The sequence below is a fragment of the Felis catus genome, chromosome D3 (assembly GCF_018350175.1).
Source record: "Felis catus isolate Fca126 chromosome D3, F.catus_Fca126_mat1.0, whole genome shotgun sequence".
In the NCBI taxonomy this organism is placed as follows: domain Eukaryota; kingdom Metazoa; phylum Chordata; class Mammalia; order Carnivora; family Felidae; genus Felis; species Felis catus.
The window spans coordinates 77126869-77142809 of NC_058379.1; the positions used below are offsets into that span (position 1 = coordinate 77126869).

General features: G+C 41.7%; 1 protein-coding gene across 9 annotated transcripts in view; it reads right to left on the reverse strand.

Moving 5' to 3' along the window:
* Positions 1-15941, reverse strand: part of ALPK2 (alpha kinase 2) — a 152837-nt gene that overhangs the window by 118334 nt on the left and 18562 nt on the right. For 3 of the 9 annotated variants that reach the window (XM_045042415.1, XM_045042416.1, XM_045042417.1), the window contains exon 1: positions 937-1708. The exons of 1 other annotated variant lie outside the window; for it this stretch is intronic. Coding sequence is in view for 2 of the 8 variants with exons in the window: in XM_045042413.1 (XP_044898348.1) it covers positions 1848-1932 (85 nt within the window). In the remaining 6 variants the exon portion in view is untranslated. Of the gene's footprint in view, positions 1-936; positions 1709-1847; positions 3988-15941 lie in introns of those variants that run through there. 5 more of the 9 variants (XM_045042418.1, XM_045042413.1, XM_045042419.1 and 2 more) reach the window with 4 other exon arrangements.

The window sequence follows — 15941 nt, forward strand, 5'->3', positions numbered from 1 at the left end:
GTTCCATTTTATCGATGGCTTTTTTTTTTGATTGACTTTTGCCTTACATTTGTAAGGAATCTATTTAACAAGTACAACATCATGCCGATAGTTAAAAATACGGTACTCTACACTTTAAAATTCATTGAGCACTGGGTGTTGTATGGAAACCAATCTGACGATAAATTATATATATATGTATATACATATGTATATGTACATGTATATGTATATACATATATATATGTATGTGTATATATATATATATATATAGATATATATATATATATATAATAAAATTCATTGAGAGGGTAGATCTCATGTTAGGTGTTTTTACCACAATTTTGAAAAAGAAAAGGGGAAGGAAAGCAGATCTCTTGAATGATTCGGTCAATGTCTGCATCAGCCATTTTGAAATGCCTGATAGCTTTTCAGCCATTTGCCAGACGAGATACTGCTGTGTCTACCCAGAAGGTAGGGATTTTCAATCATTCATACCGTCCAAGCAAAACAAATAACTTCTGACTAAAATGCTCAAATATTTCAGGCCGAGGGATCTGGGGCCTGAGTCATCTGGGTAATTACCTCAGGTTTTCATGTTACTTTGCACAGCCTTGGCGGACCACTCCTTTGAATCATCCTGTGTGCCTGATTTTTCTAATTGTCGAGATAGCCAGGATGTGAAAGAATCTACTTCAATTGCTATCGGGCCACAATAAACGGGCATAAAAAATAATCATTTCTACAAAAGGGTTTGAATGGATCTAAACTACAGACGATAATTTGGCCACTTTAAAACCCTGGCTAGCCAAATATGCCATACAGCCCCGACGTGTTTCCTCCTGTTGTATTTCGTAAGGAAACCACCTGCTTTGTTCCGTATTGCAGAAAATGCCAACGACTACTTATTTAAAGCACAGCCATTCTTCATGTAAAATCCAAAGTCCAGATACTTACTTTTCAATACTTTTTGTCCAAGAGACGTGATAGGAGGGCTGGCTCGGCTGTGGGCTCCCCAGGCTGTGTGGGAGGCATTGATTGGGTGTCCCTGCTCCTGGGACTGGGGAGATTCGGAGGAGTTACGGGGTTCAGGGTCTTTTCGATGTTCGGGTCAAAGCACAGTTGGGTCTGTTTCCAGGAAAGCTCCTATCTTCCTAAGAGGGAAAATTCCGTGCCCAGGGAAGTTCTGGAAGAAGACGTTTTTTTTCCCCCTGCCCTTGAATGAACTAGGTCATTGCTGAAGCTGGAGAATATTTTTTAGCATCACTGTGATGAAACTTGAGGGCTGTTTCTGCAGGAGGTGTGACCCTTGTTGACGCCACCGGGGAGGCCCTGGCAAAGGGGCCTGGTGAAATGCAGCCCCAGTGAGCTGATGAAACCCAGACGAGCTGTCCCAGAGGCTCGGGACACCAAGCAGCGTTTTGCAAGATTGTGCAGGACCTCAGGGTTAGTGGCTTGCCTCTTAAAAAGGCAGGATCTTGCTGCCGGATAACGTCTTTTGAGAGTAACACCAGCAGCTCTCATAGCAAGATTAGCAGGCATTTGAAGTACACATAGGAAACCCGTGGACGGACTGGGCGGAGGGGGTGGAGCCAAGGTGAAAAGAAGAAGCATTGTGTTGTTTGTTTAGAACGAGTACTGCAGTCGTCTGAAGTTCTCTGAAAAACGCAGAAGCCACAGGCAGGATCCACCCTCCTCCCCCTCCTCCCGCAGCAGTCCTCCCCCGCCTCTCTCTCTCTCTCTCTCTCTCTCTCCCTTCCTATTTTGATTATACTAGTAAGAAGAGCATTAGAGGAACACCCGAAGAAAACCGTAGAAGAGATACCATAAATCCTTCCAAACTGTTGAGAATCGTTCCTGTTACATACCAAAGTAGAATCTGTAGCGTGGCCATTTCTTTTCCTGAATTTTGTCCAAATCCAAGACGGAAGATTTAAAAAAATCCAGAAGCATTATTCTGTCACTGCTTTGCCTCTCTGGGAAAGTATTTTCATGTGCCACACCTGGAAACTGACAGCTTGGAAAGAAACTTCTTAGGGACGCTCACTGAGACGGCTAAAATTAGCAGCGCCGAGTGGGTGACCTTGAAAGGGACATACCTAGACATATTCCCTCTGTAGTGGGCAGTATAACCGTCAAAAGCAAACTGTGCATCATTCTACCTGGATGGAATGAAATGTTTCACAAGATTCATCATCTAAAATTATTAAACATCAAGAAGCATACGGTTGATGTGTTCTGTTTCTCAGTATTATCTTCATACGAGAAGAAAAATGTTGAAAGCTGAGAGACTCTAAAATAATGACTTCCAACCAAATGCAGAAATTACCAACCCTTGGTGACTGTAGGTTTGGTTGGTTTTCTTTAAAGCTGGATTCGCTTCACAGAGGATCTTTCCAAATAAAGGGAGAGAACATGAAGTTGAGAGAGCAGACAGAGGAAGGCGTGATGATAAAAAATAAATAAAAGTTCCCATACAGCAGCAGGATAGGATAAAGACGAAAGGGAACCAAATCCCAGTGCAGCAGACAGACATAGATGGTCATGAGCTTTTAAATGGAAAAGTTGACACTCATTATGAAATTTAATCTTGTTCCTGGCAAACAGTCTGAAAGGTGGACTCCTCAATGCCTACCATTCATCTCCTAGTAAAATAAACTCAAAGAACAGAGGATGAAAATATAAATAACATATTTTATATAATGTATAATAAATATATATATATATTTTTTAATATATAATGGATTTGCCTATATGTGTCCTACTGTTCACCTTATTTGCCTGCAGCCACAGAATTTCTGTTTTAATCTTAGGTTTGGGGAGCAAGAATAGAAGACAATCAGAAACAGACCTTGGGATTAAACTCAATTAGGCCAGGACACTGTTCCGAATTTTCGGTGATTATTCAAAGGAGAGGATGGAAGGTTTAAGGTGCTGAAGAGAAAAAGAAACAGGAGGGCATATATTTGGGCCCCTTCAACAGCATCAAAAAGTACATGACTTTGCGATTAAAAATGAAGACCTAAAAATATTTAGCGTTATTCCAGGTAAAGTAGCACGGCACATAAGAAAATATGTGTAAACCATCTCTTTTTCTGAAGCTATAGGAAGAAAAACAGAAACTTCCCTTCGTAAGGGGATTTTCCAACCAAAGAGCAGAGTTGAAAACGTATTTTTTACCAGATGTCTTTTCACTGCTTCTCCTAAAGGCCTTCAGGGCTTTGTTATTTTCCTGGCTTCTCAAACGAATGGATGCCTCACAATTCACCGGCCACTCTAGGCTTGCTGGGGACTGGGATCTAGTCAGTTCCCAAAGAATCCGCACATTTAAAGCCAATTCATTAGGTCCTCAGAGCTACTCTACACTCCCATCAATCGGGCTTGGATTGGTACGTGAGGAGTTTATCTGTTCATTTTATCCCTCCTGGCACAGAAGGCCCTCAAATGTTCAAGTCTAATGGGAGGAGTGATGAATGCCTTTTCCAGGACAGCACATTCTTGGCCGAGGCTTGGTACCAATCACATGTCAGGTCAGATCAGATTTTCTGCCAGGGTCCTCGGGCCAAGCTGGAGCTGAGGCAGCCACTCAGGCTTCAGGGCACGGTCAGCGTTTGGGGAGAGTGCCCCACTACTGAGAGCATCAGCTCGGGTTCCCTCTCTCTCAACAGTCCATCCCTGCCCTGGGCTCAGGGGTTCCCATACTTGGCACGCTGGGTGCGGTATCTTGCTTGGGGGACACGACCCGCATCCAACCTTGCAGCCTTCATCCAGTTCCCCGAGCTGCCAGGCAGGTAGGCCAACTCAACAGGCGTTTGGATCCCTTCGGGACGGTGGCAACAGATATCAATGCAAATGGGACTGTGTTCTCTCACGGCATTTTTCATCCCAGGTTAGCAGATTTCTATAAAATTCTTCGTGAGATTTGAAGTTCAAAAATATGTACAAAATAATTTTTAAAATGCAGTTTTATCAGGGCACCTGGGTGGCTCAGTTGGTTCAGCCTCCGACTCTTGATTTCAGCTCAGGTCATGATCTCGTGGTTGGTGAGTTTGAGCCCCACGTCTGACAGAGAAGAGCCTACTTAGGATTCTCTGTTCCTCCCTCTCTCTGTCCCTCCCCTGCACATGCTCTCTCTCTCTCTCTCTCTCTCTCTCTCTCTTGCTCTCTCAAAATGAATAAATAAACATTTAAATAAGATGCAATTTTATCAGAATTCATATATCCAAGAGGGTTTTTTCCAAACATATGAATGTTGTTTGGAAGTTCCAGTTCATTTTCCCCTGGCGTATCAAATTCTAAATGGGGATTAGGTTCACAGAACACCTTACAGAAGTATTTAATCCATCAGATTCCCAAAGTACCAGATTTCAGGGGTGCCTGGATGGCTCAGTCCGAGTGTCACTCACTCAGTTGAGTGTCCGACTCTTGATTTCACCTAAGGTCCCATGGTTGATTTCACCATGATCCCAGGGTCGTGGGATAGAACCCCGTGCCAGGCTCTGTGCTGAGTGTGGAGCCGGCTTAAGATTCTCATTCTCTCTCTCTCTCTCTCTCTCTCTCTCTCTCTCTCTCTCTCTCTCCCCCCTCTGCCACTCTCCCCCAGTCCCTACTCCCCCACTCTCTCTCTCAAAGTAAAATAACAACAACAACAACAACAACAACAACAACAAAATACCATATTTCAGCTTCCTAAAACCACAAGTATCAAAACTAGGTTAAAATTCAATTTAACTAAATATGAAAGTCTAAGTATCTGCAAAAAAATGTATGTATGTATATATACATTATATATATAATATATATAATATATATACATTATATTATACATATAATATATATATTATATATATTATATATATTATACACATATATATCTCCAGACTTTGACTTCCAAGATAATTCTGGCACAGTTTATTTTAGTTTCATTTTTAAAACAGCCATTAAAAAACCATTGCAACTCTGAGAATAGGGGCAAAATTCCAATTTTCATAAATTTGTATGCTAAGCCCAAGGCCCAATTTCACAAATAATTACTTAGTAAAATTAATGAGTTGAACAGTGTATGGAAATTTAAATTTAAAAAATATTTGTGTGTGCTATTTGTACTAAGTATTTTACGCACATTTCCTTTTTAAGGCTTTTTACCTCTAATCATAAGAGCAATACAAACTCATGACTGAACATTACACACTCGTTACTGAAAATCTTTAATATTTTGATTTTGAAATCGCCCACTACCCAGAGAGAGCCACCATTCTGGCATATTTCCTTCTATCTGTTTTATTTTTCCTTTCTGCATACTTACACATTCAGAAAGCGACATTAGTGGGTGAAAAGTTATGAATATTGTAAGGTTTTGAAACATATCACCAAAAAAAAGTATTGCATTTTCCCTGGCCGGTATGAGTCCATCCACCTCCCTGAGGGAGCAACTCGCGACACTAAGCACATCACTGAAAATGTCTGGCCAATCTAAGACGCGAAACGGATATTTTAACGTACATTTCCTTGATTGCTAATGAGGCTAAATATGATTTCATAAGTTCACTGGCCCTTTTTCTTTCATGAATTGTCTCTTCAATTGTTTTTGGTCAACGTTGCTATTTGAGTATTTTCCTTTGACACACATAAAAGCATTTCATATGTAATTTGCTGCAAATGGGCTCTGCCTTCCAATTTGTGATTTGCCCTTTTCTGTGGGAAGTTCTGACATACAGAAGTTATGAATGTTTACTTGCTAAAAACCATCTCCAGGCGAGGAGGAAAGGAGGAATTTTTGTTTAATGAGTTCTGAGTTTCAGTTTTGCAAGACGCAAAAGTTCTGGAGTTCTGTTTCACAGCAACGTGAATATACTCAACACTACTGAACTGCACGCTTAGAAATGACAAGTTTTGGGGCGCCTGGGTGGCGCAGTCGGTTAAGCGTCCGACTTCAGCCAGGTCACGATCTCGCGGTCCGTGAGTTCGAGCCCCGCGTCGGGCTCTGGGCTGATGGCTCAGAGCCTGGAGCCTGTTTCCAATTCTGTGTCTCCCTCTCTCTCTGCCCCTCCCCCATTCATGCTCTGTCTCTCTCTGTCCCAAAAATAAATAAACGTTGAAAAAAAAAAAAAGACAAGTTTTGTTATTTTTCAAGCCATAACAAAAAAGAAAACTATCTTTCTCCTATGGTTTCTTCCTTGGCTTGCAAAGCCTCCATACCTCCGTGCACTTATCCACTATCCCATGCTGCTATGAGTAAAGCTGGGTTTGAATCAAGCCCTTCTCCCTTTTTCATATCACTTCATCTGTCCTGGATCAGTTTGTGTCTTTTTCCTTAACCCAGATCTCTGAGATTCTCAGTTTCCTTGACGCTTTAGGAGCTTCCACCCTTTGGAACTAAGAGATTGAACAGAGACGATTTGGGTTTGAAGATTCTAGATCCACTCCCCATCCCCCACCCCCGCCCCCCCCTAAAAATAGAATGAAATCGGAGTTAAGACTTTTTTAAGTTTATTTTGAGAGCGCACCCACCCATGAGCAGGGGAGGAGCAGAGAGAGAAGGTGAGAGAGAATCCCAGGCAGGCTCCATCTGTTAGCTCAGAGCCCAATCCAGGGCTTGATCTCACGAACCATGAGATCACGACCTGAGCCGAGAATGAGAGTTGGACGCTTACCTGACTGAGTCACCCAGGTGCCCCAGGAGTTTAGACTTTTAACTGTGACTGAATAAAGAGGCTGGAAAATCTTCTTTCCTGAAAGCAACTATAAATATGGATGAAAGAAAGGAAGAAAGAAAGGAGGGAAGTAAGGGAGGGAGGGAGAAAGGAAGGGAAGGGAAAGGAAGACAAGGGAAGGGAAGGGAGGGGGCTAATACAGACAAGCAGCCATTTTAGTACTCTAGATGTCAACCAAAGGCATGCAACAGTTTAAAAAGCATTTATGATTGAAAAACTTCTGAATTTGGGATGCTAACAATGAGTCTCTAAGGCATTCTTGCCTGAACTGGCTCCCATTCCCCCATCCAGCTCCAACGTCACGGAGGTTATGCTAAGGCAGGCTGTGAGCACTGGCATTGTCTCCGCCATGGTCAAAGGGGACTCCCTGGATTTAGAGCAGTGGAAAACACCTGTGCCGAGCAGCATTAGCAATGCTCTTGGTAGAGGATGAGTGGAGAAGACCAACAGCTCTACCAGTTTGAGAATGGGATTGGGGTTAGGGCAAGCATCTGTCTGGTTGAGGTAGCAGGCATGTGCAATGGAGACCAGAGAGGACCCAACTATTTACTCACACATTCCCAGATTGCACAGAGGAGGCACAGAAGGACCCAGCAGAAAGTAAGCATCAGGGTAGACTCAAACATGGCCAAAACTTGAATGTGTTCCCCTACTGACACACAGATACATTGATAGAGGATGGAAGTTTTGTTGGCTCAAGGTATTTGAGTACACCTCTGTCTAATCATTAGCCGACCTGAGGCTCTGCAGACACAGGAGTGACCCCTAGGAAGCCAAGCTTTACAAAAATTTAAAGAGGGGTGCCTGGAGAGCTCAGTTAGTTAAGCGTCCAACTTTGGCTCAGGTCATGGTCTCAAGGTTCATGGGTTCAAGCCCCACATTGGGCACATTGTCCACACATAGCCTGCTTCGGATTCTCTGTCCCCTTCTCTCTGCCCATCCCCTGCTTGTGCTCTCTCAACATTTTTTTTTTAAATCTGAAGAAAAGTGAGTAGAAATATCTGTGTCCACATACTTTGGAGGAGGCAGATTTCACAGATTTATCTCAGGCAGGTTACTAACCTAACAAACAAATAACCAAGCAGCAGCAACAACTTGTGTGGGGGAGAATGGTTAGAATTCAGTTACCACAATATATTATCTAAAGTTTCAAGTTTTTAAGCAAAAAATATGAAACGTGCAAAGAAATAAGACAGTGTATTCTTACACAAGGAAAAAAGCAGTCAGTAGAAACTCTGAGTGTCCCCAGTATTACCCTGATACCAAAAACAGACAAAGATATCACAAGAAAATAAAACCAAAGACCAACATCTTTCAAAAACATAAATGCAAAAACCCTTGACAAAATACTACCAACTGAAATGAGCAACATATGAAAAGGATTATATACCATGACCAACAGGGATTTATCCTACTAATGCAAGGATGGTTTCACATCTGAAAGTGAGTCAATGTAAAACACTGTTAATAGTATAAAAGACCAAACGACATGATTATCTCAATAGAAGCAGGAAAAAAAATCTGATAAAACATAATATCCATTCATGATAAAAACTCCCAGAAGTTAGGAATAAAGGGCATCTACAAAACAAAACAAATAACCCACAGTTTTACTTAATGGTGACAGAATTGCTATTATTATTATTATTATTATTATTTCCCTAATATCAGGTGGAAGCAAGGACATGACTCTTGCTATATCTATTCAACAATGTACAAGAGGTTCTAGGCAGGGCAATAAAGAAATAGCATTAAAGCATCCGTATTGGAAAAAAAGAAGTAAAACTACCTTCATTCATAGATGACAAGATCCTGTATGTAGTAAATCCCAAGGATTCAACAGACAAACCACTGCAACTAATAACATGGGTAGTGCCAGCTAATCTTTGACAAAGGAGGAAAGAATATCCAATGGAATCAAGACAGTCTCTTCAGCAAGTGGTGCTAGGAACACTGGACAGCAACATGCAGAAGAATGAACCTGGACCGCTTGCTTACACCAGACACAAAAATAAACTCAAAGTGGGTGAAAGACCTCAATGTAAGACAGGAAGCCATCAAAATCCTCAAGGAGAAAGCAGGCAAAAACCTCTTTGATCTTGCCCACAGCAATTTCTTACTCAACACGTCTCCAGAGGCAAGGGAAACAAAAGCAAAAATGAACTACTGGGACCTCATCAAAATAAAAAGCTTCTGCACAGCAAAGGAAACAATCAGCAAAACTAAAAGGCAACCAACAGAATGGGAGAAGATATTTGCAAATGACATATCAGATAAAGGGTTAGTATCCAAAATCTATAAAGAGCTTATCAAACTCAACACCCAGAAAACAAACTATCCAGTGAATAAATGGGCAGAAGACATGAATAGACACTTCTCCAAAGAAGACTTCCAGATGGCCAACCGACACATGAAAAAATGCTCCACCTCACTCATCATTAGGGAAATAGAAATCAACACCACAATGAGATACCACCTCACACCTATCAGAATGGCTCACATTAACAACTCAGGCAACAACAGATGTTGGCGAGGATGCGGAGAGAGAGGATCTCTTTTGCATTGTTGGTGGGAAGGCAAGCTGGTGCAGCCACTCTGGAAAAGAGTATGGAGGTTCCTCAAAAAACTAAAAATAGAACTACCCGACGACCCAGCAATTGCACTACTAGGCATTTATCCACGGGATACAGGTGTGCTGTTTTGAAGGGACACATGCATCCCCATGTTTATAGCAGCACTATCGACAATAGCCAAAGTATGGAAAGAGCCCAAATGTCCATCGATGGATGAATGGATAAAGAAGATGTGGTATATATATACAATGGAGTATTACTCGGCAATCAAAAAGAATGAAATCTTGCCATTTGCAACTACGTGGGTAGAACTGGAGGGGATTATGCCAAGTGAAATTAGTCAGAGAAAGACAAATATCATATGACTTCACTCATATGAGGACTTTAAGAGACAAAACAGATGAACATAAGGGAAGGGAAACAAAAAGAATATAAAAACAGGGAGGGGGACAAAACAGAAGAGACTCATAAATATGGAGGACAAACTGAGGGTTGCTGGAGGGGTGGTGGGAGGGGGGATGGGCTAAACGGGGAAGGGGCACTAAGGAATCTGCTCCTGAAATCATTGTTGCACTCGATGCTAATTTGGATGTAAATTTTAAAAAATAAAAAAAATAAAATAAAGGTGAAAAAAATAAAAATAAAAAAATAAAACGGGTGGCAAAGTCACAAGGTATAAATCAATACACAAACATCGGCTGTATTTCTGTATACTAACGACAATTCAGAAATAAAATTAAGAAAACGATTCCATCCACAATAGTATCAATGAGAACAAGATACTTAGAAATAAAAAGATTTCTATACTGAAAACCGTAAAACACTTGAAAAATTAAAGACTAAATAAATGGAGAGACATTCCACATTTACGGATTGGAAGACTCAGTATTGTCAAAGTTGCAATTCTCCCCAAATTGATCTGTGTGTTCAACACAAGCCCTATTAAAATCCCAGAAGGATTTTTGTGGAAATTGACAAACTGATCCTAAAATTTATACGGACATTCAACGGAATTCGAACAGCCAAAATAATTTTCAAAAAGACCAACGGTTGGAGAACTTCAACTCTCTGATTTTAGAACTTCCTAAGAAGCTACGATAATCAAAACAGTGCAATGCTGGCACACTGTCGCATAGAAGGATTATCAATATAGATGTAGCAGAAATGAGAAGCCAGAAAGAAACCTTATGTCTACGGATTTTTGGCAAAGGTACCAAGACAGTTCAACAAAGGAAAGAATGGTGTTTTCGATAAATGGTGCTGGGACCACTGGGTATCCATATGCAAAAAATCTGAACTTTGAAACTTACGTCATACCATACACAAAAATTTAACTCAAAATGGATCACGGACCTAAATGTAAATAAGTGCTACGATCATAGACTTCTGGAAGAAAGCACAGGAGAAAATTGTGACTTTGGGTTATGCAAAGAGTTCCTATATCAGTTGTCCTTTCCATTAAGCATGATCCATAAAAGTAAAAATTAGCAAAGTGAATTCCATCAAAATTAAAAACTCTTTTGCTTCAAAAGACTTCATTACATATCACATACTAGGAGAAAGTATTTGCAAACCATATATCTCACAAGGGACTCATATCCGGGGCGGGGTGGGGAAGAATATATATTTCTCTTAAAATTCAGCAATAGAACAACAAATGACCCAATTAAATAGCAAAAGACTTGAATAGACATTTCACCAAAGAAAATATACAAATGGCTCATAAGCACATGAAAGGATGTTCAATAGCATTAGTCATTAAGGAAATACAAATAAAGACCACAACAAGATACCATTATGCACCCAGGATGATGGCTATAAGACACAGATGTCTTTTAAGACACAGACAATACCAAGTGTCCATGAGGATGGGAAAAAACTGGAACCCTCGTTCAGTGTTGATGGGAATGTAAAATGGCATAGCCAGTTTAGGATACACTTTGGTAATCTCTTAAAACATTAAGCATATCTTTACCATACAACCCAGTGATTTCACACCTGGGAATCTACCTGTAAGAAATAAAAACACACATCCCAACAAAATCCTGTATTCTAAAAACTAGAAACAATCCAAGTGGCTGTCAACCAGTGAATGGATAAGACAAATTATGGTATATCCATTCATACAGTAGAATACTATTCAACAATAAAAAAGAAAGGACAACTGAGAGATGCTACAACTTAGGAGAAACTCACCATTATGCTAAGTAAAAGAAGCAAAACACAAAGAACTACATATTGAATTATTCCATTTCTATGAAATGTAAAAAAAAAAAAGCAAATGTATAGACACAGAAAATATATCAGTGGTTTTCTAAGTCTGGGGGTGGGAGGAGGCTTTCGTGCAAATTGACATGAGGGGACTTTTTGGAATACGGAAATCTCTAGAATGGGATTGTGGTAATGGTTGCACATGTATAAATATACTAAAAATTACTAAACTGTACATTAACAATGAAATAATTTTATCCTGTAAATTATACTTCAGTAAAGCTGCTTAAAAAATAGAACAAAACAGGGGCGCTTGGGTGTCGCAGTCGGTTAAATGTCCAACTTCGGCTTAGGTCATGATCTCTTGGTTCCTGAGTTCGAGCCATGTGTCAGGCTCTGTGCTGACAGCTCGGAGCCTGGAGCCTGCTTCGGATTCTGTGTCTCCCTCTCTCTGCTCCTCTTCCACTCGTCTCTCTCTTTCTCTCTCAAAATAAATAAACTTTTCAAAATCTTTTAAAAATAGAATAAAACTGTTAATGGATCCCTTACTTATCCTTTTTAAACAATTTTTATTTGTACTTTATTATTTTTATTTTTTTCCAGCTTTATTGTGGTATAATTTACATATAGCTTGCAAATATTTTCTTTTCTACATAGTACCAGCGGTCTTTTCTCTCTGTTGATTATCTCCCTGGCTGACAGAAGCTTTTTATTTTGATGTAGTCTCACTAGTGCCTTTTTGCTTTGGTTGCCTATGTTTTTGGTGTCACATCCACAAAATCATTGCCAAGGTCAATGTCAAGAAGTTTTTCCTCTATGTTTTCCTCTAGAAGTTCAGTTTCATATCTTACATTCAAATCTTTAATCCATTTTTAGCTACTTTTTGTGTATGGTGAAAGATAAGCAGCCAATTTCATTCGTTTGCATGTAGAGATCGTTTTCCCAACACTGTCCTTTCTCCATTGTATGTTCTGGTCAAAGATTAGTTGACTATACATGCATGGTTTTCTTTCTGGGCTTTCTATTCTGTTCCATTGGTCTGTGTGTCTCTTTTTGTGCCAGTCCCATACTGTTTTGATTACTATAGCTTTGTAATATAGTTTGAAATCAAGACATGTGATGCCTCCAGCTTTATTCTTCTTTCTCAAAATTGCTTTGGCTATGTAGGGTCTTTTGTGGTTCCATATGAGTTTTAGGGTTATTTTATCTGTTTCTGTGAAACACACACACACACACACACACAAAGTGTCCTTGTGATTGTTATAAATATTGCATTGAGGGGTGTCTGGCTGGCTCAGTCAGAAGGGCATGTGACTCTGTGGGGCACCTGGGTGGCTCAGTCAGTTGAGTGCCCAACTCTTGATCTTAGCTCAGGTCATGATCCCAGCCAGGGTCGTGGGATCAAGCCTGGGATATTCTCTCTCTCTCTCTCTCTCTCTCTCTCTCTCTCTCTCTCTCTCTCTCTCTCTCCCTAAAAACTAAAAAAAAGAAGAAGAAGAACACATGACTCTTGATCTCAGAGTCGTGAGTTTGAGCCCCAAGTTGGATGCAGAGGTAACTTAAAAATAAAATCTTTATTAAAAAAGATTGCATTGAACCTATAGTTGCTTTGGGTAGTACGGACATTTTGACAATACTAATTCTTCTCATCTGTGAACACAAAGTGTCTTTCCATTTGTTTATGTCTGCTTTAATTGCTTCCTCGGCGTTTCATAGTTTTCAGTGCAGAAGTTTTTCACCTCCTTGATGAAATTTACTCATTAAGTGTTTTATTCTCTTCGGTGCTATTGTAAATGGAGTTGTTTCTTAATTTCCTTTTCAGATAGTTTGTTATTGGCATATAGAAATTCACTGATACTTGTCTGTTGATTTTGTATCCTGCAGCTTTACAGAATTCGTTTATTAGTTCTAACAGTTGTGGTGGTTTTTTTTTTTTTTTTGAGGTATCTAGGGTTTTCTACACGTAAGATCACATTATCTGCAAACAGAGATAATTTTACTTCCTCTTTTCCAGTTTGGATGCCTTTTACCTGACCTTTATTCTCGAGTCATGTCAAAAAGCATAGGACCTACCGGATAAACCTGTGACTTTGAACGATTATTTCGGATCTCAGTTCCTATGAGCCCAAGAAACAGATACCTCGTGAATAAATCCTCCTGAACATGATAGCCCTCGTGACAGATACCCAGAGAGCCAGAAGTCTAACACAAGAATTGTCACCAGCCACCTCGTGTGACACTTGCTCCTTTGACAGTGTCGTTATGCTACCCTCTTATGTAACAAGGCAGCACATGAGCCTGCCCTCCTGCAACGTCAAGGTAGCCAGGGAAATGCTGTGCTCTAAGGAGCTCAGCAAAGCTCAGGAGAAAGAGCTCCTGTGCTAGGCAGGCAGCTTGAAGACCTCAACGCCCAAGATTCTGCATTAGTAGCAATAATTTTAAAAGCACAGTGAAAGTCATGTGATCTTAAACCCGGGTTTTTGGCAAACTATTATGTTTCCTGTTCCTACCGATAGTTTTGTGGTCAGTGAAGGGACCAATCAATTCTACCGAATTGATAAATGAGCAGGAAAAGTGGAAGTTCCTTACCTGGAGCAAATTTCACAAAGGCGGTACCCTCCAAATCGCGGCTTTCTGAAGCGTTGTCCTCTCTCCCTTTCTTGAACTCCGGAGTCCTGTCCAAGCTTCACGCACTGAGGTCCTGTCCTTTGTGTGAAAGATTCACGTGGCTCTGTTCGGGGCTCAGTTTTGCCAGACCAGCGAAGTCCTGCCTTTGCTGCCCCCATCAGAGGGATTGTGACCACAGCCCTGAAAACATGGCCCTTCTTTTCCGTTTCACAGATACTTTTCTCCTAAGTTGCCCAAACGTGTCTTCCCAAGGACAGAAAGAGAAGCTTATTCTGGGTGAAAAACCGGCACCTCCGTCCTGCAAACTGCGACTGCGTGTGGCAGTAATGATGTACCAGCCGGTTACCCTCTGGGTGTGTTACACAAGCACTTCTCCATATGCATTTATTTATGAGGGTTAGTTTGAGACCATTTTTTTCCCCTAACTCCCACCCCCACCCCTAAGTGATGGGACCATAGCAGTAGCCCACCAACCTCCTCTATCCAACTCTACCGCTGTCGCCACCACAGACAGCCATCAGACCAGTCTTCTAGAAACGCTCTGGTTGTTTCTCGTATTTTTCCCTTGCTGATTAATCTTCAATGACTCCCCATTGTTAATGGAGTGAGGCCAAATATCTCGACCCAACACTCCCAAGTCCTCCATTGTCCTGGGATGAGAGCTGACCCGGAAGTAAACTCTGAGGGAACTTCAGGTCATGCTTCTGGATGACTCTGCTCAGGCAGGCCTTGTCTCCAAACATTCACCCTTCCCTGGGTTCCTCGGCTTTCTTCTCCATGTCAGCCATACCCTCACCCCAGTCGATGGGTAACGATCAGAGCCTCATCAGTGACACAGACTATCAGTGGCACATGTCACTGGCACCTCAGAGACTTCTCAAAGAGGATTTTATCTCACGCTAGCATTAAGCTGGACTATCGCGGACCGTAATACCTTGACCAGTGGGTAGAAATGCTTTCACTGAACTCTGCTGAGGTGCTCTGCCCCCACCAGGCCTTTCTCTTCATCCCCCCACCCCAGCCCTGAACACCCCAGGTAAATCTCACCTGTGGTATCTTTGCTGACCGGTCCCTCCACCTCCTTCATGGCTCAACCTAAGGGGCACCCTCCCGCCGGCAAGCCCCTAATCCAACATTCCTGCACCTCCCTTCTCTGAGCTGATGTGTTGTGGCACTTTGAGTTCCTTGGATTCTTCAAAACCAGTGTGGTGATGGCGGGCGGGAAGACTGTGCGTGGATGTGCTCACCTCCTCCCTGGAGATTTTCTCTGGCCAAGAGGCGGAGCAGGAAGCAGCCTCTGACTACTTGCTCTGTGCAGTTTTCTCAATGACCTTGTAAAGTCCTGGAGGCCCGAGGCCGTGGTTTCCTGTCTTTGGGATTCCTGTCCAGGATAGCATGACAGATACCATGCCTGTAATGGGCTGTGCCGTGGCTGTGCCCTGACGTAGGCGCATCTGTCCAGACTTAGCTGAGACACGTCTGATACTTATTTCCTGGTCCATTTCCATTTCCAGTCTAAAGAAGGTGGAGGATCCCGCTTTTCTAGAAGAGCAAAAGCAACTGCAAAGGCCTTCATGATGACCTAATCCAACTTCCTCATTTGACCCCAATTACAGATTCTGACAAGGAAAGATTCAGACATAGTCAAAGACTGGGGAGGGGCGTGGAGTGGAGAATAACTCTGCTATCTTCTGACAACGGTGCCATTAAAATAAATCAATTCCAGGGGCGCCTGGGCGGCTCAGTCAGTTAAGCGTCCAACTTCAGCTCAGGTCATGATCTCACAGTCCGTGGGTTCAAGCCCCACATCAGGCTCTGAGCTGTCAGCACAGCCTGC